Source organism: Leptonychotes weddellii, chromosome 14 (assembly GCF_054177405.1).
Source record: "Leptonychotes weddellii isolate Sample4059 chromosome 14, ASM5417740v2, whole genome shotgun sequence".
In the NCBI taxonomy this organism is placed as follows: domain Eukaryota; kingdom Metazoa; phylum Chordata; class Mammalia; order Carnivora; family Phocidae; genus Leptonychotes; species Leptonychotes weddellii.
Window position 1 is genome coordinate 34,541,144 of NC_138382.1, and position 26,101 is coordinate 34,567,244.

At 38.7% G+C, this 26,101-nt stretch overlaps 1 protein-coding gene across 11 annotated transcripts in view; it reads right to left on the reverse strand.

The window, feature by feature from the left end:
* The window catches only part of BNC2 (basonuclin zinc finger protein 2), a 420,003-nt gene that overhangs the window by 242,577 nt on the left and 151,325 nt on the right, over window positions 1-26,101 (reverse strand). For 3 of the 11 annotated variants that reach the window (XM_081804108.1, XM_081804111.1, XM_081804107.1), the window contains one exon: window positions 4,547-4,630. The exons of 3 other annotated variants lie outside the window; for them this stretch is intronic. In XM_081804108.1, coding sequence (XP_081660234.1) covers window positions 4,547-4,630 — 84 coding nt within the window. Of the gene's footprint in view, window positions 1-4,546; window positions 4,631-18,952; window positions 20,990-21,066; window positions 21,705-26,101 lie in introns of those variants that run through there. 5 more of the 11 variants (XM_081804116.1, XM_081804112.1, XM_081804110.1 and 2 more) reach the window with 4 other exon arrangements.

Here is a 26,101-nt window from a genome sequence, read left to right on the forward strand (position 1 = left end):
AGCGATCGGAGAAAAGTTGAGATGATGGCATACTTGCAGCAAGCAGACAACAATAGGAAACTCTTAGCACTCCCAGAGTTGCATCAAATTTTCCATGGACCGAAACTAAAATGAAATAGTTCAATTACTAAGAGGTAGATAAGTAAAATAAACAACTAATTTCATACAGTGAAGTTGGGAGAGAGTCATATGGACCTCATTCTGTTGTCTCCAAACACTGTATCGAGGGGAAAAAGGGGCTGAATAAACTTTAAACTCTCATGTAGGGATGTATTGCTTGTGTGTCCCTGGCAGATGTGGAAAGGAGATGAAATGGGCAAGGGAGAATCAAATATCCCATCGCTGCAGGTTTGCTGAAGGAAAGAGCACTGCAAAGATCTCACATCTGGCAATCATTTGTCAATAGCTGGAAAGAGAACGGCAGGAAACTTTCTGGCTCTTGGAGAAGATGAAAAGACAAAAACCATGTGTCACACTCACACACACACACACACACACACACATTCTGCAATGGTACAATGACTACTACACTTATTCTCCACCCCTCCTCCCCCCCACCCAAATTTAATGATCTTCAGATATACTCTACTCCGTGGTCAAAAACATGCAGTCACTTGACTTGTTAAAGCTGCAGTGTATGTACATTTTTCAAATAAACCCCAGGGCTGATGTTAGAAAATCAAAATCAGTCAAGCATAGACCGCCTGGTACTTTGGGCAGGAATCCTTGTGGTTTAGTCAATAAACAGAATCTGAATGAAAGACACCACAGTAACTAGACAGTAAGGTTTTGAACAGTTCTTAACCTGAAGGGGGGCTGGGGAAGGCGGGTGCACTAGTGACCATGGACATCAGGCTACCAGTCCACTTAGATGGCTCGCTCTACCTGCAACATGACTGTGTTCAGCACAAGGTCATCTGTTGTTTCGCTCTCTCTCTCTGACACACACACACACACACACACACAAATACAGTGAACTTGTATTAGAGGAATGTTAAATGTTGTGAATGAATTTGGAGAGGAAACAGTTTGTTGTTGTTTTTTAAATAATCATACCTGTTTAATAGGGTGGAAAGGGGACACCTCAAATCCTTTTTGGTCCATACTGGTGATAATAATATAGAAAATTTGCTGGCTTCATTATGAGTTCATAAAAATGACCAGCTTTGCCCTAGCAGGTTTATTATGCAATAAAAAGTTTTCGAGACAACCCACACAAAATTAATTAACTTCTCCAAAATCATAGGAATTTAAATCTGGTCATGGTGATCGATAGACTTCAATAAGCAGCTTTCAGTTCACCCTTATGCTGCATTTAACTAGCAGCAACCGCCAAGCTCATCCCTGTGATTCCATAAGTGAATGCTGCAGGTTGTTTAATAACCTGGCAAATTCACAGTAGCTTGTCAAATTATTACAGGAACAGTATCATCACTAAACAAGCCTGATCATGGTTAATTACAATGCAGACTAGAGAGCAGCCACAATTGTTCATTAATTACAGGAAGCACCTCATTTAAATTTTATGGAAATTTACACTTGCACCCCGGTATGTCTGGGAAAAAAAAAGTGATCCTTCACGCATTCACAGAAGAAAGGAGTCTGTGGTTTATGAAACATCACAGTAAATTGTGTCTAATCTGGTACTGAAATATTGGTTCATTATTTACTCTAATTTTCTAAGCACTTTAGTGGTGAAAAATATCAAGTTAACCCCACATCTTGAATTCCCGATCAAGAAAGGAATTGTATTGGGTCAGATGTAACAACTTAATACAGGATAAGGCAGAGTTAGACTTAAAAAGTAACTTTTCTCTGACTGAAAATATAATATTTAACAGCAATTAAGGGAAGTCTAAACTACAATAACCACTTCCTAGAAAATAATTATATAAGAGCACAATTTTTTGCTAATATACATCAGTTAACCTCCCAAGCCAAAAGAAAGTACAGTTTCATACCCACTTCAAAAACCACTGAGGAAAATCAATAAAATTAGTGAATCAAAGTCTTAATTTCCAGCTACTTTTCTAAATCAAGCATATTAACATGAAAAGCCAGCAGACACCCTTGCAAAAGTCAAGTAAGACACAGACTTCAGGATAACAGTCATTCAAAACCAAAGATATGTTCATGAAAGTGTGTGAGGGATCTTGGGATTATTAAGCAATAAAGGTGCTAAGCCATCTGAAATTTTAAGGATAGGAAAAAAGAGTGAAAAGGAAAGAGGTAAGAACAGAAAGGGACTCTACCAGTTATGAGAAATTATGTCAGCCAAAATAGAAAAGTAAATCAGATATGGGCGCTGTGTGTCTAAATGAAAATCCTTCATAGAAAAGGATATAAACAAACTACTGCTCCTAAATCAAGGTGTACAAGAGGTTATTCTCAGAATCAAGAGGCCAAAACAGCAAATCCTCTAGTGGTTATGATGCCTGGCCCTGGGGGACAGCCTGAGATCCAAACAGGGAAAATAGATGCTTCTGGCACGTCCTAGGGTGAATTCCCTGGAGTGCAGAATTAGACTACAAACTAAGAAATTCCTCATTTCTTAGGGGAAAAAAAAGACCAGATACATGCCATAGCAAGAATGAAAGGACTCTAAGCTAAAAACTACTCGTGAAATTGTTAGCTGGTGAAGAACATATTAAGTGTCAGGTTTTTTTATGACTGACATAATGTGGATATGTACCAGATATCATTAAAATGTATAGAAGCCATATTTAGAAAGGAAGAGGAAGAAGAGAAGGAAATGTTCAAATGGGTCCCAGTTAATGCACCAATTCACCACACTTGACTCTTTGAACAGATTCAACCTTTCCACTCGGTCTGCCAAAATGGTGTTGCAAGAGGAGGAGTCCAATAAAATGAGACTCATTTCTTTGCCCGGGGGCTTGGTCTTCTTTGCAAGGACCGTGATGAATTGTCAACTCTACAAATGTTTAACTACCTACAACCAGGGTTTCACTTAAACTAGTAAATATACATCTTCTCTCTTGGTATGTTAAAATAATATGCTCCGTTGGTCTCTTTCAGTTTTATTTCACACAGTCACATCTGCAAAACCCATTGCTCTTTGCTTCATAACTCAAAGTTCACAAACAGATTCTCCAACCACCACCCATGACAGACCATTCCAGGTGATGTGTTTGAAGAACATCACTCGTCCTACCCAAAGAGGTCAAGGATCAGACCACTCTCCATGAAAAGTCTTCCATCACTCTGCATTTGTGTGTCACACACAAGCTGTTCGCTTTCTAAAACTGGGAAATACATGATCACGTCTCATATGTGTCACACCTGCTTTTCTGTTGTAGCATAGCCATACACCACCCAAACAGTACCAGCTTGTGGCACAGCAGAGCTCAGGTGGTCTTCCCGAGGCCAAGAGCAGGTGTGTAAGAGATGGTATGCTCTTCAGTACCATAAAAACTGAAACCTCCTCCTACCACCACTTCCACCTTCTCTCCAACTGTGAAGAAGTCAATTTTTAAAACTATTCTTTCTTATGCGGAGTGTCTAAATCAGTAAAAATGTTTTAAAACCAAGCTCACGGGCACCTGGGTGGCTCAGTTGGTTAAAACCAAGCTCACCATGCTCATCCTGTAAGTCTGAAAATTTAGAAAATGATGCCAAATGCAGTTCCTAAAAAAAAAAAAAACAGTATGTGTTTGCTCCTGCTAGGGGATGCCATCCACGTTACAACTTAAGCCAGCATCTCTGCATTAGTAACACACACATTCCTTAAATATTAAATGGCACATAAAGTAGAGGTAGGTCTTTGACCAAGGTGTCATTTTTATATTTTTCATCTGTGATACACCGAACTACTTCTGATGTCCCAAGACCACATAACATGAACTGAATTCTAAGTACTTTCACTTGGCTAATGAACTTAATACTGTATCACGGGACATATCTCCCCATACATGAAAAGGGAAGATACTTATCATTCAATCATACTTTTCTACTACGGTGCCTAATGGCTTCTGTTCTCCTAAGCTGAGAAACCATCATGCAGGAAGCACGACTTCCACACCACGTATCTCCAGTGCCTAGCACAGTACCAAGCACGTGATAACAATGCTTTGAAAAGACAAGAGCTAGTCTTAACTGAGTGCCCGTTATACACCAGGTCCTATGCTAACGGCTAGGTATATGTTAGAACATTTACTCCTCATAATCACCTTGGGTGGTAAGTCTCCATTTTATAGATGGGAAAGCTAAAGCTCAGTGTGTCTGAGTGACTTTGCCAAAAGTCTCACAGTAACTTTTGTCAACCTAGGCAGCCAGCCTTTAGAAACCATGTTCTTTGTCCACTGCCGTATGTACCGTTTCTTAAATGGATGAATAAATGAATTATCTCCAGTTACAGACAGTTTAGCCTGAAAAGGACTTTTTGTAGCACACAGGCTACCTCGGTTCTTCCTTTACACCTGTCTCAACAGTTGTCCATCTCCTGATGACACTGATATATCTGTATGGCCTCCAGGGACCACTGTTTCTGTCACACCACCCCCAACTAATAAAGCAATAAGACTCCAACCTGGACTTCCAGCCTCTGGTCTGGCTCCTCCAGGTTTGGGCAAAAGTCTGCACCCAGCACTCTGCCAGCACATGCCACTGGAACCTGGGGGAATATGGCCAAGTTAGATGCTGGGTGTGGAGGTTGCTGAGTACTACACACAAATACATTTGACCCAGACAGAAGCAGGGACATTCCAACTGCAAGTATGAAACAGGCCATCATGGCTCCATTGGTTTTTGACACTTAGTAGGTCAAATATATTATGTCAAATATATTATGACTATCATGTAACCAAGTTTATTAACTATCAGAAGGCAAATTCTAAGAAGAAAAGATCCACAAAATTTTTATTCCCCCTTGTATCCACAGCATGTAGCACAAAGTACGCATGTACTAAATATCTCTGGATGGAAGGAGGAGAGAAGATTAAAGTACAGGGGAAAAGAAACAGAGAATCTCTACTTGACACTGGTGACATTTTTTCCCCTCTTTTAATTTTCTTATGGAGAATGAAGAAGAACACCGTATTCTCTAATGCCTAAAGTTCCTTTCCACTGTTAAAATTCCTGTTCAAATTTATTTTTCCTATCCATGGTAAAGGTTAGCATAGACAGACTTTATCAATATTTTATTATTTATTCATGATCTCTAAATTTTAACAGGCTTATTTTATGTCTGTTCCAATAATAAAAATGATAACAAAATAGCAATAATTTAGAATATTTCTCTATATTTAAAATTCTATACTGAAAGCCACTAAAGATTCCCTTTCAAAACTATCTTAATTAGGCGATCTCATCTCAAAATATTGCCTACTGTTACTTGCTTACTTTAGATTTTTTTTTTTGAGATAAAGACAAAAGGACTTAGATTCCATCTAAACCTGTTTCCGCTTTTTAAAAAAGTTCTCTGAATCACTATTCAATATTTCCAAACACACACTATCTTTGTTAATCATACAACTATCTTTATCATAATCTCAATCCATCAATCAGCTTCATTCCACCTGTCTTCTTTCCCTATCAAGGCCCACCTTTGCTGTTTTGTTCTGTGCTTTAGCTCCACTTAGGATCATCTGTGCCAGTCAATTCTCTTTGTTCAGAGATCAGTTTTCAGCCAAGTGTACCGCCTTAGAAGATATTTCCCTCTTTCTTTCGACCCACAAATCAGTTCACTTCTCTAAATTTAAACAGTTTTCAATAAAGTCCACTTAGCAAGTTTACCAGTGAATATTACTAATGTTGTAAAAAAGCACTCAGTCAATTCTTCACACATTTTTGGGACCAACTCTCCTATTCTTAAGTCTCGCATTCTTTCTTCTTGCTCATGTCCATAAGGTGACATGGACAGATTATCACCTGTCTTTGAACTTAACCACTCTTCACCCACAAATTTCAGAGTGGGGCCCAAGAGGGGAAGCAAGAGAGGTCACGTTTACTGAGCACTTGTGATATGCCAGTCACCATGTGGGCACCTTACACACATGGATTAACCTGTTTTTTCCCTTGCAACCATCTTACGGGTTATGAGCATCTCCCTTTGACAAATGAAAAAAAAAAAAAAAACCAGAGGCTCCGAGTAGGTAAATAACTAGAGCTCAGGGTCCCATACTAGAAAGTCGCAATTCCCAAACTTAAGAAATGAGAAGACTGAGAACATATTTCAAAGAAGTTAACAAGAAACATGCAAAAGTTGTAGCTTCTCATCTAGAGGCATTTGTTGATGTTTCATATGAAAGAAATTACAAAAAAGACAAAGGAAGTGGAGAAAGTGTGTTATCAGGACCCACTACTTGCTCTGCGGTCTAGGACAACATAAGCAATGTGAAATTATCCTCTAGCTTGAGGAATGAGAAAGAAATGGGGCACGGAGACAAGCAGGGACACTGTCTATGTGTGTTGGGGCACACACAGACTGATGCTGATGCCACCCCTCAGGTGACATATGGAGGGGCACTAATGAGTTCTGCAACAGTAATTCTCCCTAAGGTGCAACAGAAGAACTGGGGAAAAATAAATCTTCGAATATTTCACATCAAAACAAACCCCCCCCCACAGCTTCCGATAAAACCTCAATAAATGTGACTACTTAACTGATTAAAGCACATTCCATGAGCCAGAATATATACTGCAAATCAAGTGTAAAGTATACTTTATGTACACAAAACAAATTCCCACTTACCTTAACACTGTTAGACTGTGTCACCAATACTAAGTTGCTAGTTCCTTTATATCACCTCCCACCCCACAGGACGCATTTTATAAACACTCTCGAGAGGAAAGGAGAAAGTTAAACAGCGACAATTACCCTTGATTACAACCTCAACGCTTAGAAATACAGTCTCTGAGAGAAAACAAAAAGGTCTGTGAATAAGTTGGAAGGAAAGAGCGCCAGGCTACTAGAATGTTTCAGCTATCCAAATTACGAAAAGAACTACACTAGGGACGTGAGTTAGCACTCTCAAACAGAATCCTAGGGTTTCGGAGCAGAAGAAAATCCATCAGGATCCAGGTAAATGGACTCCTGTATTTTAAAGATGAGGAAATTGAGACTTAAAACTGCACAGTTGTACTGTTGGGTTCACTGTCTAATGATGTCCTCTCCTACCCCACCCACCCCACTTCATGGCAGTATCAGATAAAGAAAAATATTTAAGGGGAAAGCATGCTCTGTTTCCTAATTCATCAAAATGTACCAAGGAAAACACAAAGGATATAAAAGTTGATAACCTAATTAGTTATAATTCTGCACACCTAGACCATTAGGCCTTTTGATTTAGAAGCCTCAGTAGTGAGAGAGCTAGCTAGAAATGATCAAAAACATGACTGACGGGTACAGCAGACATAAATTGTCCAGCCCCTTATTATCACTCCAGTGTAGACTAAGATAATAAAATATGGTATGTACCTCACTACTGTTTTCTCTGGAATATAAAATTTAAATTAATTTGGGGAATTCCAATTTCATCTGCTTTCCTTCATGCCAGTGTTTAGTGCCTTTTTCAACACCATACTTTATTTTTTTATTTTATTTTTTTTTAAAGATTTTATTTATTTATTTGACAGAGAGAAGACACAGTGAGAGAGGGAACACAAGCAGGGGGAGTGGGAGAGGGATAAGCAGGCTTCCAGCAGAGCAAGGAACCCGATGCGGGGCTGGATCCTAGGACCCTGGGATCATGACCCAAGCAGAAGGCAGACGCTTAACGACTGAGCCACCCAGGCATCCCTCAACGCCATACTTTAAAACAAAGTTCTCTACAATGATTTTCACAAAATGTTTCACAGTGATTTTTTATCTCTGAAAAGTAGTAAGACTAGGGGACTTTTTATTTTTTGTTCTTTTTTGCATCTTAGTATATTTTGCTTTCAATGTAATAAAAACATTTAAGTTAAAAGCCAAAAATACTAGACCGATCGGCTAATATTTCTGAACAGTATGCCACAGGTTTAATTATGGGATAGTAATTGTCCAGTACTCATCTAAATTTCATTCTGCTACTGCTGTAACAGGAAGTAGGAGGCCTTGAAAGGGACCCTCTAGAATCCCCAGGGTAAGCAGAAGCTGAGTGCATATCTACTCTCCAGGACATACCTCAAAGGAATCATGGTGTGTGAGAGAGCTATTTACAACTTACTTTGTGTATAATCAGCAGAAACAAAAGATATGACAACAAGCATAAAGGCCTCCCTCTCTTTCCCTCTTTCTCCCCTCTCAGGGGAATTCAGCAAGGGAGGGCCAGTGGGTATTCACTTCAGTGTCAAAAGGGCTTCCAGAAAACACATTTTCTGTGGGGCAGGGAGGAAATATGGCAGGCTTCCTACACACACACACACATACACACACACACACACTTCTTGTTTACTGAGATCACACATTAAAAACTGTTAGGGGCCAGCCTTCTGAAAAGAAGACTGAACAAACCCCACAACGGGAGCTCCTACTCAGAATAACTGAAACTGAATGAGGTAAAAGGTGTGTGTAAGGAAGGGGACAATGGAAGAAACAAAGAGGCACAGAAATGATAACGTGAGAATAGAAACACGTTACCAAGAAAAGGGATTACAGAGTCTGGGATGCTTCTTGCAGAGTTAGGGCCCATTTGAAATTTTATTTTTAAACACTGAACATTCAGGTAGCCATTTGCCTGATAGGCACTATAAAAGTCAGAGCCTAAATAAACAAACTAACTTCCCTGTCAGCTCAAGACTCTTCAGTTAAGCTGGCCACAAGCCTGGATCAGTTCTGAAGGGCATGTGTTTTGGTGACTTCAGACTAGCATGCAGGGATGAAGGAAACTATCTGAATCCATGAAAAACTTGGAAAAGAGTAAAGAGACAAAATTTGTTTTAAGAAGCAGAGAGTGGGAGCAAGAGAGCCCAAAACGAGTCCCATTAGAGGACGGAGGGACTGGCTGGGTACAAGCTCTTTCACCCTCCAAGCTAGAGAAAAGCACTGATTAGAACTTCAGCCTCATTTCAGCGGTTAGACAATGCCAAGCAGCAAGAGGAAAAATTACTCAGATAACACAAAGAATTCAGGAAGACCATTAAGTGAAATAGATTTGGCAATAAGCTAGTCAGGAGCTCTTGTGAGAAAGAGCAGAGAAAGAAAGAAATTAATTACCAACACTGTAAAGATGAAGATGTACACTGAACACTGCTACAAAATAAATGAATACAAAAACAGAAAAACAGGAAGATGAACTGAGTTGCTGGATGTGCAGATAACTTATACCTTAATTTTTCAGGCTACAATTTCACTAAAGACAACATTCTGGGCCTAATCTTTCTCAGCCGTGGAACCCCGGGCTAAGACTCAGAAGGGACAAGTATACAGAAGTTAAAGCTCAAGAATCAAAATACTGCTTAACCATCAAAAAGGAATTGGTGAGTCTAAACAGTATTGATCCAGTCTCCAATACAGACAGAATGGACAGAAATATGCTTATTCTTATAGAGGCCTTAGATGAGGCAGGGCTGTAACAACAGGAACATGGTAATAATGAGAGATTATAGGAGAGCTGAGCAGGACAGAGGACAGTCCCCTCTAGAGTCAGCCCAGAATAATGAACTACAGGATCGAGAGGAGAGAGCAGAAAAGGGTCAAGGAGGGATTCTGCTACTCAACAGGTTGACAGACACAGAGGATTACTGCGGGTGGGCACACGTCCTCATAGGAACCAGGTACTGTTTAATTGGGGCTCACTCTCTTTCTGCCTCGGGAGCTGGTCCTCTTGGGTGAGCCAGGGCCCTAGGCTCTGTGATAGGAGCAACCTCTGCAGGTACAATTACAGGAAATTTTCACAGCCACAAACAACAATACCTTGTTTTTATACTGTGAAATGCAGACTAGAAGGTAAAAATCTCTCTTTCCTGGTGACCCCGTGCGGAGCCTGATGGACCACGAATAATGCTGAAATTACATAGCATCTTTCCTCCAGAGCCCTCAAAGGGCTTTACACATAGTATTTATTAATTCCCATATCAGACAAGTAAGAGGACAGGAGAAAATTTCTATCATACTCTTTTTAAACAAGAAAACTGAGGACCATCACTACAGTCTTCCCCCACATTTGATAAATTGAATAGAACTGAAATTAAGACAAAGTTCCCTCAACTACCACACTAGTGTTTTACTAGAAAAGCCTTCTACCATATGAGAGTTTGCTTATTTGTCCAATTCTTGTTTTATGTGGGTTTTAGCACTGAAGAAAATGTGAACGAAGAAGTTATTTGTAACTTGCCATGGATGAGCTTTATACTTGAGAAAGAAAAGTACAAAATCTGATTACTTTCAACTAGTTTACAATCCTTCTTGTAATTGAGTATTTTGGAAATTAAACACCTCAGATTGTTGCTGACGGGCATATACATTGTCAAGCCTGACAAGTGACATTAAGTGAAATTTCTTTTTTCAAGATTTATTTATTTAAGATTTTATTTATTTATTTATTTATTTATTTATTTGAGAGCATGGGTTTGGGGAGAGGCAGAAGGACAGCAGACTCCCTGCTGAGCAGGGAGCTGGGCTCCATCCCAGGACCCTGAGCTCATGACCTGAGCCAAAGTCAGACACCTAACCGGCTGAGCCACCCAGCTGCCCCTAAAATTTCAAATATGCTTATATACACCCAGGTTAAGTTTCTTTCTGTCCTCAAAGCTCAACTCCAACTATCTTAAAGAGAGGTAATATGAAAAACTCCACTGGCTTTGGCATTAGACCTCTATTTTAACCCCAAAGGCAGTACCTTGTAAAGTTGATCAGTAAAGTACCAATTTAGAGTCTTGTTTCCTGCATCCATAAAGTGGGAATAATTATATTTTTACTGTGTAAGCCTGGCTAGGTTGAAGGAGAGGACACAGATAAAGCACCTAACTAAGCATGCAGTAGGGACACGTATAGGTAAATGATACTTCCCCAGATGGCACCCCACCCCTCTCCCACTACGCACCCCCATGAGAGCTGAAAAGTTTGAGACAGAGAAGGAAAGGATTTGGGGGAGGAAAAGTAAACCTCAAGTAACAAAGGACTAATATAAGCAATTAGGGAAACTAAAAAATAGTATCTATTCAATTAGTCTCAATTAGGGGCCTGGTCAATCAACTTTCAGAAGGCTTCCTAGAATGCTCTGTTGAAAAGACTATAAAGACCTGTGTAGGGGCGCCTGGGTGGCTCAGTCGTTAAGCGTCTGCCTTCGGCTCAGGTCATGATCCCAGGGTCCTGGGATCAAGCCCCGCGTCGGGCTCCCTGCTCAGCGGGGAACCTGCTTCTCCCTCTCCCACTCCCCCTGCTTGTGTTCCCCCCTCGCGTTCTCTCTCTGTGTCAAATAAATAAAATAAAACCTTAAAAAAAAAAAAAACCTGTGTAAGTTCTGAGAGACTGACCATTACCGTCTTCTTTGGGGGAAGGAATGAGAAATGGCACATTTCATACTCTGCCACTCCTGCCCCAACCAAGCCCTTCACAATTAAAAATAAGGTAATTTTTTGAGTTTCCTTTCAAGCTAGTGGGTTGACCTATGAATTAAAAATAAGGAGCTTCCAGGGAACATAGGTGAATAAAATCTGAAGAACTTCTACCCTTTTGGGGTTAAATAAAAAAACTGAACAAAACAGCAAACTGATAGACAAAACCACCTGTCTAGGTCAGAGGTTCAAAGTGTACTCCTCAGCCAAGGCACATGATTAGCGCATCTCCTGGGAACTTGTCTGAAATGCCTTTGGGACTAAAGACCTGAGACCCACTGTGACAAAACCCAGGGGTGGAGCCCAGCCATTTGTTTATGCAAGCCTGCCAGGTGATACTGAGCAGCATTAAGGTTTGAGAATCACCAGCATAAATAAACGAGAAAATCAAAAAAGAACTAAGAAGGCAAAAGCTCTCTAGATGATAGCTTAGTTTTAGAAAATACATGCCTCTTTAAAAAAGGGGGGGGGGTGAAAGAAGAAGAAAGTAGCACCCACCAGGCATAAATTCCAGGATGTCCCAAAATCTTACTATGAAGAAGAGATGGTAAGTCAGAAAAGGAGACTCTTAAGAGGGAAAGCCAAAATAAGCAAGCCACTTGAGCAGTGGTCTATCCAACTCCACAGACGCTGCAAACATCACAAGAAAATGATTTGGGGGTAGACATTAACTTCAGCGTTTAAACTAAAAGCACTTTAAAATGATCCAGGTACCCTCGAACTCAGCCACTGGGTCAGTTCCACTCGGCTTCCCTCCCTGGTTCTCCACAACAATCAAGAATGAGGATAAATGGAACAATCTCTGATGAGGGGAAAGAGGCTATTTCAATCACCAAGCCACTGAATTTCTTTTTTTGAGGGGGTGGCATTTTTTTTTTTTTTTTTTTTTTAGAAAGGCGTTCACTTTTGAAGATCTTACTTTCATCAGAGGCACAAAATGAGACAAATCCAAAGGGTTTCTTTTCTTCCTAACTTTAACAATTCTAAAGAGAAAAATGTATGTTACTAAGCAGAAAGGAAGTTTGGGGATCACATAAGATAAAAGAAGCGTTACGTGCCATAGAGTGAGAAAACATATATTACTCCCCCAAAACTCTATGTCTCAAGTTACCCAGTAAATCACCTACCTTAAATCTATTACGGTTAAAAAAAAAAAGTTTTAGTAGCCATATACATGGCTTAAGAGACAAAATACAAAGAGCACGTAAACTAGATTTAATGCACAGTGGCTGTCTAGAGATTCTTCTGGACTAGACCCTTGCCCCATTTGACAGAACTCAGACTCACTATGAAGAGTGAGGCTGAAGGAGGCCACAAATTGTAGCAAAAGACCAGAGGAATTCCGACTGCTGTAAACAGGAGAGCCAGGGGAGCCTTTACCACGTTGCCAAAGTGCATAATGTAGCAAGTCGAAAATCAATGAATCAACGTGGTTTTCTTTGCATGCAAAGTTTGAACACAGGTAATGAGAAGAAAGGAAATGGGAAGGCAGATTGAGGCTTGCTGTTCCATTCAGTAAAAACTTTCCCAATTTAAATGCAAGTCATACTGTGTATTGCACAATACCCCTCCAAGCCTGCTAAGGATCCCAGGGTAAAAAGAGAAAATGTACAACATACAAAGTTGGATTTCTACGGAATGCCCCCACCCTCCCGCTAACCAGAGCCCCTACCCCATCCCAAGTACACAGATCCTAACTGGGGTGAGGTCTAGGGAAGATGAAATGCTACAGTATTCTGTAACAGACAGGTGGAAAGTGAATATAAATGCCTCCTACCAGGGGCATCTCTTTGTTACTGTGGGTCTCAGGAAGTGGTGAGAAGAGAAAGTAAAAGGGAGATTCTTATATTTTCCTTGGGGAATCTTACAAAGTATTTTTATAAACATATTTTACTCCTAAACTCTAGTGGCTTTAGAGGCTAAAAGCAGCAGCTTAGTAGACAGCAGAATGCTTTATAAATGATAAAACACATGATCTTTTTTGTTTGTTTTTGGTGTTAGTAGCCTCACATGAAGATAGAGCTACTTATGTCATCAACTTACCTAACAATAAGTAATGCTATAAAACACCATTTTCTCTCTACAGGTTTCCTTTTGGTGATGTGATGCTCTTCCCAGGTTTCTCGGACCACCTGTATGAGAACAGTGTTCCCAAATCCCTCCCTATTCCTTACCTCTCCTGTGAATTTTAGTCCTGCAACTAGAGCTAAACAAGCAAAGCAAACAGGTTCATTGCAATCCTATCTTTACTACAGCTCTCTCCTGACTTTGCTGTCTTTTGCAAAGTTATAATAATAATCCCATTAACAAAGTCTCAGAACCACAGATCATGATTAAAAGCCTTGTCCTTATTTCCCAAACCCAGTAAATGGGTTTACTGAAAGCCTAGCCATTCTTCCCTTCCAAGCTCTTCAGCTGCCTTCCCCCCACCCCAAAGATTTCTCTCCTTCCAGATCATTTCTAACAAGTGCATGCTCAGACCTTTGCCATAACCCTTAAGTGATAATACCACCTTTATCATTTCACACTCACCAACCAGTGCCATATATCACCACTCCAACTGTCAAACATATTCTCCTAGATGATGTTTAGAGCTCCCCACAAATTACCAATTAAAGTTCCTTCCGGGTGCTCTGCAACCTAGCTCTCTACCCTACCTTTCCAGCTTTATCTTTTCCTCCTCCTTCATGACAAATACTTAATAGACAGTCTAATTAGACTATTGGATGTCTCTTGCATACTGATTTGGACTTTCCTAATTTGACATAGTTTGCACGCTGCTCTTTTAGAATACCTTCTCCTGCATTATACTTTTAAAAATCTTTCTATTTCCCAATGCCACGTCTACAAAGTTTTCTGATACCCTCAGGCAGAAGAGATCTCCTCCCCAGTGTTCTACCATCCTTAGGGATCTCAGCACTACACAACTTTGGACTGTAAATACATGTTTTTCTTTCCTTAAGGGCAGTATCTTACTTCTCTTTGTATTCCCCCATAACCCCTACCACACTGCTTTACACACACAGCAGATAGTCAACAAATACATGCAAAATAAATAATAAATAAATCTCTTAAAATTCATAGTGGCACCAGAAAGCCAATGCTACAAACACAGCGATTTCAACTGTACCTTTATTCCACCAGATCCTCAACAAACACCCTTAAGGCAGTTAAGGGCCAATAATTCCTATTTTATAGAAATTCAGGATGCAAGGAGGTTACTATATATGCACAGAACATTCTTCTGAGTATAATTTAGCCTGTAAAGTTTCAGTAACTAATTCAGTGTCACCCTGTTGATTTGTGGTATGTTTCTAGGGAAATGATACTTCTCTTGCTGGACTTTCCTTCCAGCTTACTTCAGGACACCTCTAAAACCTGACTCCATCAAAGCAGTCTTCTAAAGATGAGAAAATATACAACACTTTCTCTACAACAGAAGTGTGAGAGATCTTCCTCTGCCCCGCAAGCTGTCAACACATGCTGAAATCTGAAGTACAGAATGATAAAATAAATTCTGCCTCTCAGTTTAAAATTTACTAGGCTTTGAAGTAGAAGCAGGTAGGAAAAACCTCCTGTAATAAGCTCCTTAAAACATGTATTGATTGCCATATACCGAGAAAGAAAGTAATCAGCCCATTACACTGCCCTGAGAGAGGAACACATTTCCAAGATACCATGAGAGTGGCTTACAGCCAGCTGGAGATAAATTTCCATCCCCAATCAGTGTCTCCTTTGTTTCAGGCCAGGAGTAAGCAACTACAGCCTGTGGGCCAACTGCTACCTTGTGATCTACTTTTGTAAATAAAGCTTTGTTGAAATACAACTACGCCTATTACTTTATATCATCTATGACTGTGGCTACAAAGACAGAATCGAATAGTTGCTACAAAAACCACATGGCTGCCTAAAATATTTACTATCCAGATCCTTTTATTTTTTTTAAAAAAGATTTTATTTATTTATTTGACAGAGAGGGACACAGCAAGAGAGGGAACACAAGCAGGGGGAGTGGGGGAGGGAGAAGCAGGCTTCCCGCTGAGCAGGTAGCCCGATGCGGGGCTCGATCCCAGGACCCTGGGATCACGACCTAAGCCGAAGGCAGACGCCTAACAACTGAGCCACCCAGGTGCCCCTACTATCCAGATCCTTACAGAAAAGGTCTACCAACCCCTGTTTTAGACTGCGCAAAATTATACCTCTTTCCCCAGCAACATCACTTTTAAGAATTAATCTTTAGGAAATAAGAATACAGTGCAAACCAGAGTGTTCATGTTGAAGCAACACTCCTCTTAAAAGAAAAGAGCTGGCAACAACCTCAATGTCCACAGACCAAGAACCCATTGCATAAACTATGTTACAATGATTTACTAGAAACCTGTTAAAAATTATGATGGATATCTAGATTTATAGACATAAAACGATATCTATGACAGGGTTGAGTAAAATTTAAAATGCAAGTCATGTATCCATAATCCTTTTATGCAACTAATACCTATCCCTATGTTTGCAGGTACACCCAAATGGAGAAATGACTAAAAAGATGTTAATGAAATGTTTCCTTGGTGGCAGCCTTTCAGACAGCTTTTTCTCTCTGTAGTTTAATCAGATCCATACAAATGAATATGTATCTTTACACAAAAGATGTTAAAAAAAAGCTTAAAGTATTAATTAAAATCAAGATGCCAAGTTTACATTCCACATTTTATAAAGTACTATTTTTTTTATTTTTTATTTTTTTCAGAAAACAGGGGTTTTTTTTTTTTTTGTATTTTTTGGTTTGGGCAGGCTTCTGGTTTTGTTGTTGCTGTTTTAATTTTTCCTTTTTCTTTGTTTTAAAGACAAAAAGACTCTTAGGCTTACTAATAACCTGCATATCTAGGCACTGGCATTCCCACTACATATGGCAACCTCAGTTTTGGATGGAAAAAGTCCCCTGCAAAAGGATGCATGGGTTAGGAAGAAGAAGAGAGGTTAACAGAATAGTTCCCTGAATGGAAATATATTAATTCAATCAGTGTCTTGCTTCTGGGTTACCATAAAAAGGTTCATAAAGTACCCAAAAGCCACATAAGATTTTAGAATTATGCTGCTCAGTGACTGATTCTCAGTGAAGAGTAAGAAAGGAGAGATTTTTCTCAATCTTCATTTTCCTCAACAAAAGTAAGCTTCTGCAAGATTGAGACATGTATTTTTTAAACTGGTAATGAAAAAAGGCCAAGGATGTACATGATACAAGTATTAAGAACTGGGTAGCCCCACTGATAAAGAGATGCTAAGTCAACACCGCATAAGGCTTGAAAACTAACCACAAGAACAACAGAGGGCAAAATTGCTAGTAACAACCAACACCACTCACCCTCTCTGTACCAGACTTTCCAGGCATGATTACTAAGCCCCACTTTATAAGTGAAGTCACTGAGGTTCAGAGAGGTTACAGAACTTTTCCAAAGTCACATAAAGAAGAGAGAAATTGAAAAGCAGGTACATCTGCCTCAAAAGTCTGGACTCTTCCCACCAGGCCAACTAATGAAACAGAAATTACATTTCTAATGAAGTACTATATAAAATCCCAGTATAAATTTAACAAGTTAGAACACTTTAAATTCCTGGTTTATAAAGATATACAAAATGATGATGTTAATTAATTTGCTTTACAAGTAATTTATTTTAAATCATGTTTTCTACATTTTCTGAGTTAAATATATTCATATTCTCCATCCTTACATTTACACATATACGATATGTACATATCTTTGGAGATAATGCTATATCATTATATAAAGCACAAAAACTTTTTAATATTTTCATACTTAAGTGGAGTCTGGCTATATTTGTAGACACGGACTCCAGTTAGGCAGAAAACTGTGACTTGGCTTTTTTTATGACTTTTCCCACAGTAAAATTATTTCACCGTTATGGATTAAACAAAATCTGTGCCCTGAAAATTAATATGTGAAAAGCTGTACAATGACATAACTAATTTCTTTTACATCGGCATTTAACCTGTACTATTTTTTTCTTACATATATTCTCTTTTAAAATTATGCAGAGATTAGCTTTTCCTGTGAATTCCCCATAACTGCACCTCCACGCTCAAGATACATAAAACCTTGAACTCCCAGATGGGGAAACTGAGGTTTTGCTGTGCCTCCTGTTTGGGAGTGTGGGAGTATTAGGCTTTGGTTTTCTGATCAGGCAGCCCATGGATCCCTGGTAGAGGCCTAAATGATAGGACTTTGTGGCTGTACCCCTTTCCATCTAGAGCACCTCTAATTTTCGGCAGTTCTATATATTGACTTCCTTATAAAATTTAATTTGAAAGAAAAATCCTAGCAGATTCTACAACTATTGTTTTTCTTTATTCTTTTTTAGTCACTGGCTTGAGTTACAGATGGATAACGAATGAGGCAGAGGAAAAAGCAAAGACTTTGGAGTTAACTTTGTTGGATACAAATTTTAGACCTTTATTTCCTCGACTGTAAAATAAAAAATAACTGTACCTGCCCTGAATGCTTTTTAATAACTGAATAAGATAACATGGGTACCAAGTCTAGCACACTGTGTGAGCTAAGAGATAGCTGTGAAGTTATTAGTTTTTAATCCTCATTCTTTTACTCTTAGTAACAGGTGAAAATAAACCCTAAGCCAAATATTTATTTTAGGTCTGAAGATGCAGTATGTTCAAAGTAGGAATGGCTAAAAGAAACTAGATGTTAAGCAAAATAACAATGTTAATCAAAGGTCATCTATACATCTATAACAATATTAAAGTACTACACAGGAGAACATAATTACTTTTGATAAAACATAATCCAGGATTAAAAAGCACTAAAAGTAGCACATTTTGCTCAACAAATAGTTCCCAAGCCCTAAAATACATTTAAAGCATTGTGCATGACTGGAAATGAAGATGAAATACTGCACAGACACCCATGTATGTTGCTTGCTAGTATTCTGTTTAATTCTGAGAGGTGTAAACACGACTCGCTTTCCTGTGACCTTAATTCCATGAATACAAGTGAATATTCACAAAGCCGGGGATACAGCCTGGGGTCTTACCTATAAAATCAAACTTCAAGTTCTATTATCAAATGCTAATGATAATGAGTATAAGAAGACAGGAAGCTTCCACTCAGGCACATGATTAGAATTGACGATACAAAGGTATACAGAACTCAGGAGAATTTGCCAACTTTGCCTCCAGTCTACAGTTAGCCGTAACTGATATCACAGAAATAACAGCAATGTTCTGACACTGACGAAGGCCAACCTGGTGAGAATTGTGCAGAGTGGCGAAAATCCAAGACTAATGGATGACACAAGAGGATTCTCAACCAAAAAAAGAAAGAAAGAAGGAAGGAAGGAAAGAAAGACAGGGAAAGAAACTGTCTGCCAATGCCTCATCTCTCCTTCCCTTTAACTGAAGAAATTAGAACATTTTATTTAAATTTACCTCATTGTTCTCCAAAATTCAAGCCTCCCTGGCCAAGCTGAAAGAAAGGGATCTATAGTTTACTCAATATTACTTGGTACCAAAGCTTCACATAGGTTATCTCATTTCATCTTCCTGACAAATTCTCAAGCTAATTGTTCTTTTCCCCATTTTGAAATTGAAGAAAATAAAGGCTAGAATTAAAGTGACTTATCCAAGGTCCCAAGACTAATAAATTGCAACATTAGAATCTGAACTCAGGTCCCATCTTTTAATCCCCTCCCCTCCCCAAGTTCTATAATACCAAATATTAACGTTGGGTCCAATGGGAACAGAAAAATGCTGAGACAACAAGTATTGTTATTAACAAAGTTTGATTCTTAGGGAAAAAAAAATCCTAAATCAACTTTAATTTTTGTATTAGGGAGACATGATATTGGACTAATTCTACTCTTTCCCTCTTGGATTATGAAGGGAAAATTTTAATAAATCAAATTGGAAAAGGTTGAAATAACCACAACATCCTTTTTATAATCAAAAACTGCTTCCATGATCAGGATCACAAATATATCTTTAGACACTCTAAATGTACATGATAAATTTTTTTTCTCAATTTGGCACTGTTAAGGAGTTTTTGTACTATTTAAGATAAAGAATTAATTTTGAAACTGGCTGTAAGGGGGAAAAAAAAAATCCAGCACAAAGAAAGTTTAATATCCTTCTGAAAACTGCACTTTAGAATCTGGAACTAAAAACAAAAATCACCAGAAGAAAACTCCCAATATCACTACTACATCCAACAAAGTAAAAAAATAATTCTTAATGTGAGTATTTTTTAGGACGTAAGGTAAAATATCTAATCAATTATCTAAACTTTGAAGTGCCACATCCATACATAAATCATGATTTTTGCTATAGAGTTGACTGCTTGTTTTGGTTTAAGACCTCCCATAAACAACGTGAATGTATCCGTTTATAAAGAACAACCCATTATACAGATAGCACTAATCTGATTAAACACAGGAGGTCTATCTTGACAAAATCATCACTTTACAGAAATATACAAACCACGTACCCAAAACTCTCTAATTGGACACACAGACCCACCCATAGTTTACTTTTTGTACTATATTCTTCAGTTAAATTTCTATTCCATAACATTTAAAAAAATAGCTTCTCAAGAGAAAACTACCTTAGTTTAACAACTCTACAATTTTTTCCCTGTTAGCTATTTGGCAATTATCAAAATGTATGTGCACATACAGGCACACACATACACAACACCATATATGTATATATATGCATTATTAAGGAAGAGAAAATGACACATAACAAGAACATGAAAACAGAAAAAGTATTAAGGTTTGAAAGTGAAAAGAAAAAGGTAATTCAAAATTATGATTCAAACTATTATGGTATCTTTACTTAGGTAAGCCCAAGAAAATCCATATTTCTCCTATTCATTGGGAAAAAATCAGGCACATGAATATTTTATAAAGTCACAATTCAAAATCAGAAGGCCGTTCCATACACCCATACTTTAATCTGTTATAAATTAACTGGAGTCAGATAAATCATGAAGCAATCCTGAGTGTTATATGTAACATGCACAATTACAACCAAAGTCAAATCATACACACCCTCAGCTAACTATAAGCCTAAAACAATTGGAACAGTGAATGAGAAGGCTAGAGTTTCCCCTGGAGAGGGACTGGGGTGGACGCAAATCTACAAAATGGATATATCTGAAACAACTGCAAAGCCTGAAAATGTCCTAAAACCCTGAAGATGTTCACGTGGTTTCATAACAGAGTCCCTTTACAAGATCCACAGCCCAGATGACTTGCATCTTTTAAACTGCCCTAGTTCCAGAATTCCTGATTTTAAATCACACTGGAAACCTTTGGCTGCAATTGAATTAGAATGGTTCAGTTTACCCCTTCTAAACGCCAAGGGGGAAAAAACAAGCACCATACTTAAATTTGTTCTGTTTTAAACTGGACCTTCTGCATTCCAAAATTGTATCCCTCTGACTAATATAAACCGTTATTACAGAGAAATGGTTAATAATAAAAAAAAAAAAGGAAACCAAACCATCCAGTGAAAGGAATGAGGGAGTAGTAATGGTAACATACAGTACCATGAGCTGCAGTGGCCTCCCAGTCAGTGGTGCAAGGTTAACAGATCACTCTTGGCCTTCAAGCAGACAGCAAAACACAGCCTGGGGAAGGGGGGGTGGGGGTGGGGAACAGAGACCAAGGCCGGGGGGAGGGGGCTCTCGCTCGGGTAGTTTACACAAGAAGTCAGCTCAGCTCCTTTCTGGCGCATTCCTCCTCTCTATCTCCCAACCTCTTTGCGTGTGTCTTGTCATATTTTCTTCAGCTGTTAATTGTCCAGACTGCAAGACTTTAAACAGCCACAGTTTAGGAAAAAGCGAAACCCTTCTAAGTGACCATCGGAGCAAATCAGCTTCATGCTGGTGGGTAAAATTTTCCAAGGGAAGTGTTCTTCTGATAGTTCCTGAGTCTCTAAGTCACCCCCACCCCCACCCCTACCCGCCGCCACACACACTCCCCTAGAGGGCTAAATGCACTGTGGCAATAAAACATTCATGCGACTTGGAATTTTAACACAATGCCATTTCCCTAGTTTAACCTGAAAGGAATGCACTAGTCACAACAGACTACATCATCCTGCCATTAAACCCTGCCAAGGAACGGCTTTTTTGGCCGTGCTGGGCCAGCTTTGACGGGAAAGGAGTACACAGACCCACACACTGAGCACAGAGGGGCCACCTCTGCTTCCTCAGCCTCGGCCAGCAACACCCTGCTCTTGAACATGACCCTTGACCTTTCGCATTGTGACCGGCTTGTGATGCATGTGTCGCTCTGGAACTTCTGCAGAGCCACGCACTGCGCAGGCCATTTGCCGCTCCCTCTCCACAGGACTTGGGAGGATGCCAAAAGTTCTTATGATTACTGCTACTACTGAAACTCAAAGGTTTAAGTGTGGGGATGCTTTCTCCCTGTGTCCCAGAGTGGTCTGCTTTTCTCTTTCCTTTGTTTGTTCAGGACTTTTTAAAAAACAAACTTTGCATTTGCATTCATAATTAGGTTATGATTACCGACAAAATGGTTTGCTTTTGGGACTGCTTATCAAAGCTGCCAGTTCTTTCGCATTTAAGTGACATTTAATTTAGATTTACAAAATACAAAAACAGAAATAATTCTCATTTCTCCTGAGAATCTTAGAGAAAAACTCAAAGGTGTTAAATTCTAAAACATCCACACGTTATTAACCATTTCATGTGGCTAAAGTACTATCACAAAACAAGCAATAAGTTAGATCAAAAAACCCCTAGATTTATTGATTTATTACTTGTGCAGAGATTTCTGCCTTCCAAGGAACATAATGGACAAACCAAGAAACAAAGAAAAATATATGTACAACAAATGAAAAATTTAAATCATATTAAAAGTTTAAAAATGTTTGAATTAATTTCTAACTCTGCTGTGAGGCCAGTTTGGCCCTTTATAACCAATCATATCACAACAGTATTTTTATTAATTTTGTAAGTTACCAGATACCATAATTTTGCCCCCCCCGAATCCCTTTTTCCTTCATCTTCAACTTCCCTTCCACTATTAAAGTACACCTTACAGATTTTTTTTTTTCTTTTCTGATTACCCATTTTTCCCCTTTTCTGATCATTAACTCTTCATATGGGGCACTTTCACTTTCAACATTGCCCTATTATTTTGTCTTTGTTACTCCTCCTCTCTGCTATAGTCACAGGTAGGTCTGAAAAGCAGCAAGTCTCTCCTTCTTGCCCTTGACCTTGAACTACAGCCAGGTGAGGGCTGAATTATCCCTACAAAAGGCAAAAGGTGTTCCAGTTTTAATCTCCTAGAATGAGGCCACGTGCCCTTCTCAGTAACAAATGAAGAACATCTTATTTCATCTAAGAGAATACTCTAAAATACAAAATGATGATCTCTAAGCAAGTTAACATGCACATATAAAATAAAACCAAACTGTCGTCTTTAGCGCAATTTTTGTCTCCTTAGTAGTTGGAATTAGTGTTAAGCCCTAGTTAAAAGATTTTTTTCTTTTTCTTTCCTTTAAACAGACATTATCAGGTCTTGAAAAGTCATTCTAATCCCTTCACCTTACCCAAGCCAGGCTAATTCTAGATAGGAGGACAGCAATTAACTTAAAAAAAAAAAAAGGGAATTATATTTGACTTGGGGGACAGAGGATGGGAGATCAACCCAACAGAGAAGCAAAGATTATCAGAACCTTTGCTAAAGATTTCCATTTCAAAATGTAAATGCTGAAATCAAACTCATTTTAATGTATATTAAAACACAGCAATAAAGGCATGATTTTTTTCAAGTTACCTGACTTATTATCAATGTATATTCAAATTCCAAATTAGGATGTTTTATTGGGAAACCCAGTAAAATTGAAGACAGCACCAAGGCAAGACGTGAGATTAAAATTACAAAGGATAATTTCTATTTAAATCCAGATATTTTTTTTTGCTTGTATCAAATTAATCAACACAGTGATCCCAGAGTATCTAGGATGAGCATCCAGAGAAAGAAAAAAGTGAAGGTCTGTGAACATGCAAGAGGCATTTTAAATCCTCTCAATTGTGATGCATTTCCTCTGAAGACTTCTGGAATTTTGAGATACATCATTCAAAAAAGCCATAATCCATCTTATTCTATTTCTCAACAAATTGTCAACCAATTTTATAATGTATTCACTGCTATGGTACAGTGATGCATCATAATGAGGAAACCATAGAATGGTACAAATACCACCATGAAAAATATTTTATATGAAATTATATCAATATAGAACTTGCTAGAAAAGAAAGAAACCCATATCAGTAAGTTCACTGAAATGCAAAAAGTTGCAAAAATCCAAGTTTTACAGAAATAGTAACTTATTTTGGCGGGTAGGTTTGAGATGATCAAATCTGTGATAAGCATTTTCCCATAACCAAAAAGAAAAAAAAAAGCCTTACCATGTGAAATGGCATTTAGAAATACAAGTTTGAAAGTTTTGTAAGCTACCCTTTAATTTCTAGAAAGCAAAAGAGGTGAGATTTTTCTCACTGACTTCTATTACAAGGAACATGAGCACACATATGTTAACTCATTCTTCTCAACAAGAGTCCACTTGGAGTCAAAGATTGGCTAAATCAACCACCACTACCCCACACTCAGGCAGTTAACAGAAGCCAACCCTGAGTTAAGGCAAACCTCAGAGGCAAAGGGATTAGAAAGAAAAGGAGATGTGTAGATCGAGGAGGGAAGGAAGAAAAAGGAGATGGTGTGGGAAGAAAGCAGACTGAAAGAAAAGTGAGCAACAAGCAAAAAGGGGGTGAGAAAGAGTGTAAAAATGAGTTGGGAGGAGTGACGTGGAAAGAAGCAGGGAAAAGGAGAGAACAGAATAGGGAGCCTGAAGGAAGAAAGGGGATGGCTAGGGGAGAGAGGCGGAATAGGAGCCCCACAACACCACAGTGGATCAAGCAGCTGGCCGGAGATGCTAATTCAGCGCTTTAACAAATCAATGCCACTTGAAAAGTACAATGCGAGCCCTCACTGGGTAGATGTCAGGGGACTGAGAAAATGCATTCTCAAGTATTTCACATTAAGAGGGAATAATGTGTTAATTTATAACTCTTCACCCTATACACTTGGATTATCTATCTGTGTCAGCGATTTGACTTCTTAAATTTATCAAAAACGCACGCAAAGGGAGGCAGCTTCAGCTTCACCACTGGGAAAAGGAGGTTTAGGGAAAGCCTGTCCTGGGTAGTTCTGCATCACTTTCCTATCTGGGCTGAAGTATTGGGGGGGGGTGCGCAGGAAGGAGTGAGCATCTGAAGGAGGGATCAAGGGAGGAGGGGAACTCCTGGATCAGTTACTAACGCACCCAAAAAAAAAAAAAAATAGGCTTTCTTGGCCTGTGGTTGATTGCATTAGGTACCATCCGTCAAAAGTGACACAGAAGAGAAGGAATAACTTGAATCAGCAACCTGAGCTGCCATCATCAGAATTTACTTTACAGAAACTTACTTAAGTCTCTCAGCACACCCAGCGGAAGAGAAGCTGCTGACAATTGGATTGTAATTAAACAGTACTCTCACCATGCCACTGGAGTTCCATAGACAGAGCTTATCAAAATAGGAAGGGAAGGGAGGGCTAAGCTTATTCTATTTGGTTAGCTTTGAGACAGGGAGGGGAGATGTTAACTGATATTACATCCTACCCTAATGTTCCTTTCTTAAGAAAAACCTATTTTATTAAACATTAAATTCTTGGAATTGTTGCCTAATTGTTCTATTAATGTAAATTTAGCTCACTTTTATTATAATGATAGCATCATTAGAGTGTTTCTAACCTGAGGGAGGGAGAAAGATTCTGTTGGTATTTTTGCTGCCAAAATTAAAGCATTACCAGACTTAGGTTTTTAAGGTGCAAGTCCTATCAACACACAAAGGCAAGTGTCTTAAAAGTGCGGAAATAAACAGAAGAAAGTAAGCTTCAAGAAAAGTGTTTTAATTACGATCACTTCTTCAAAGATATTAAGGGGGGAAAGTGGTTCTACATATAAAGAACACAAATGACTGGATTGTAACTGTTCTGAGTTTCACTTTTAAGATTGTTTAAACTATACAAAGCAGTATTTTAAACTGTAGGGTATTTTTATCTGCAACTTGTACAACTGCAACAGAAACGGACATTCTCTTTTTCGAGACATTCATATGTAAATAAATGCTGATGAATGGAAATGAGATGCTATACATGATGGGCACCGTTCAACATTTAGTTTAAAAAAAGGCGAAGTTACCTCACTCACTGAAGCTTGAATATCTTCCCTTCTACAACTGGGCACAAAAGGAAATGAAAGACAACGATGGACCTTCTACCAGTTTCTATTGGCTAAACACCAGGAACAGAGATACTTATGACAGAAAACAAACATTCTTTCAATCTTATGTTCTGCATCTTTTCTATGACATAGCATTACACAGAATCATTTCTTAAAATGCACACTTGATTAGAAACTGAAATCATAATAGCCAGAATTTTTACAGCTGCACTGAGCCAACGAGTTAAAAGGTCCAAAATAGTATAATTATTTAATGAATGT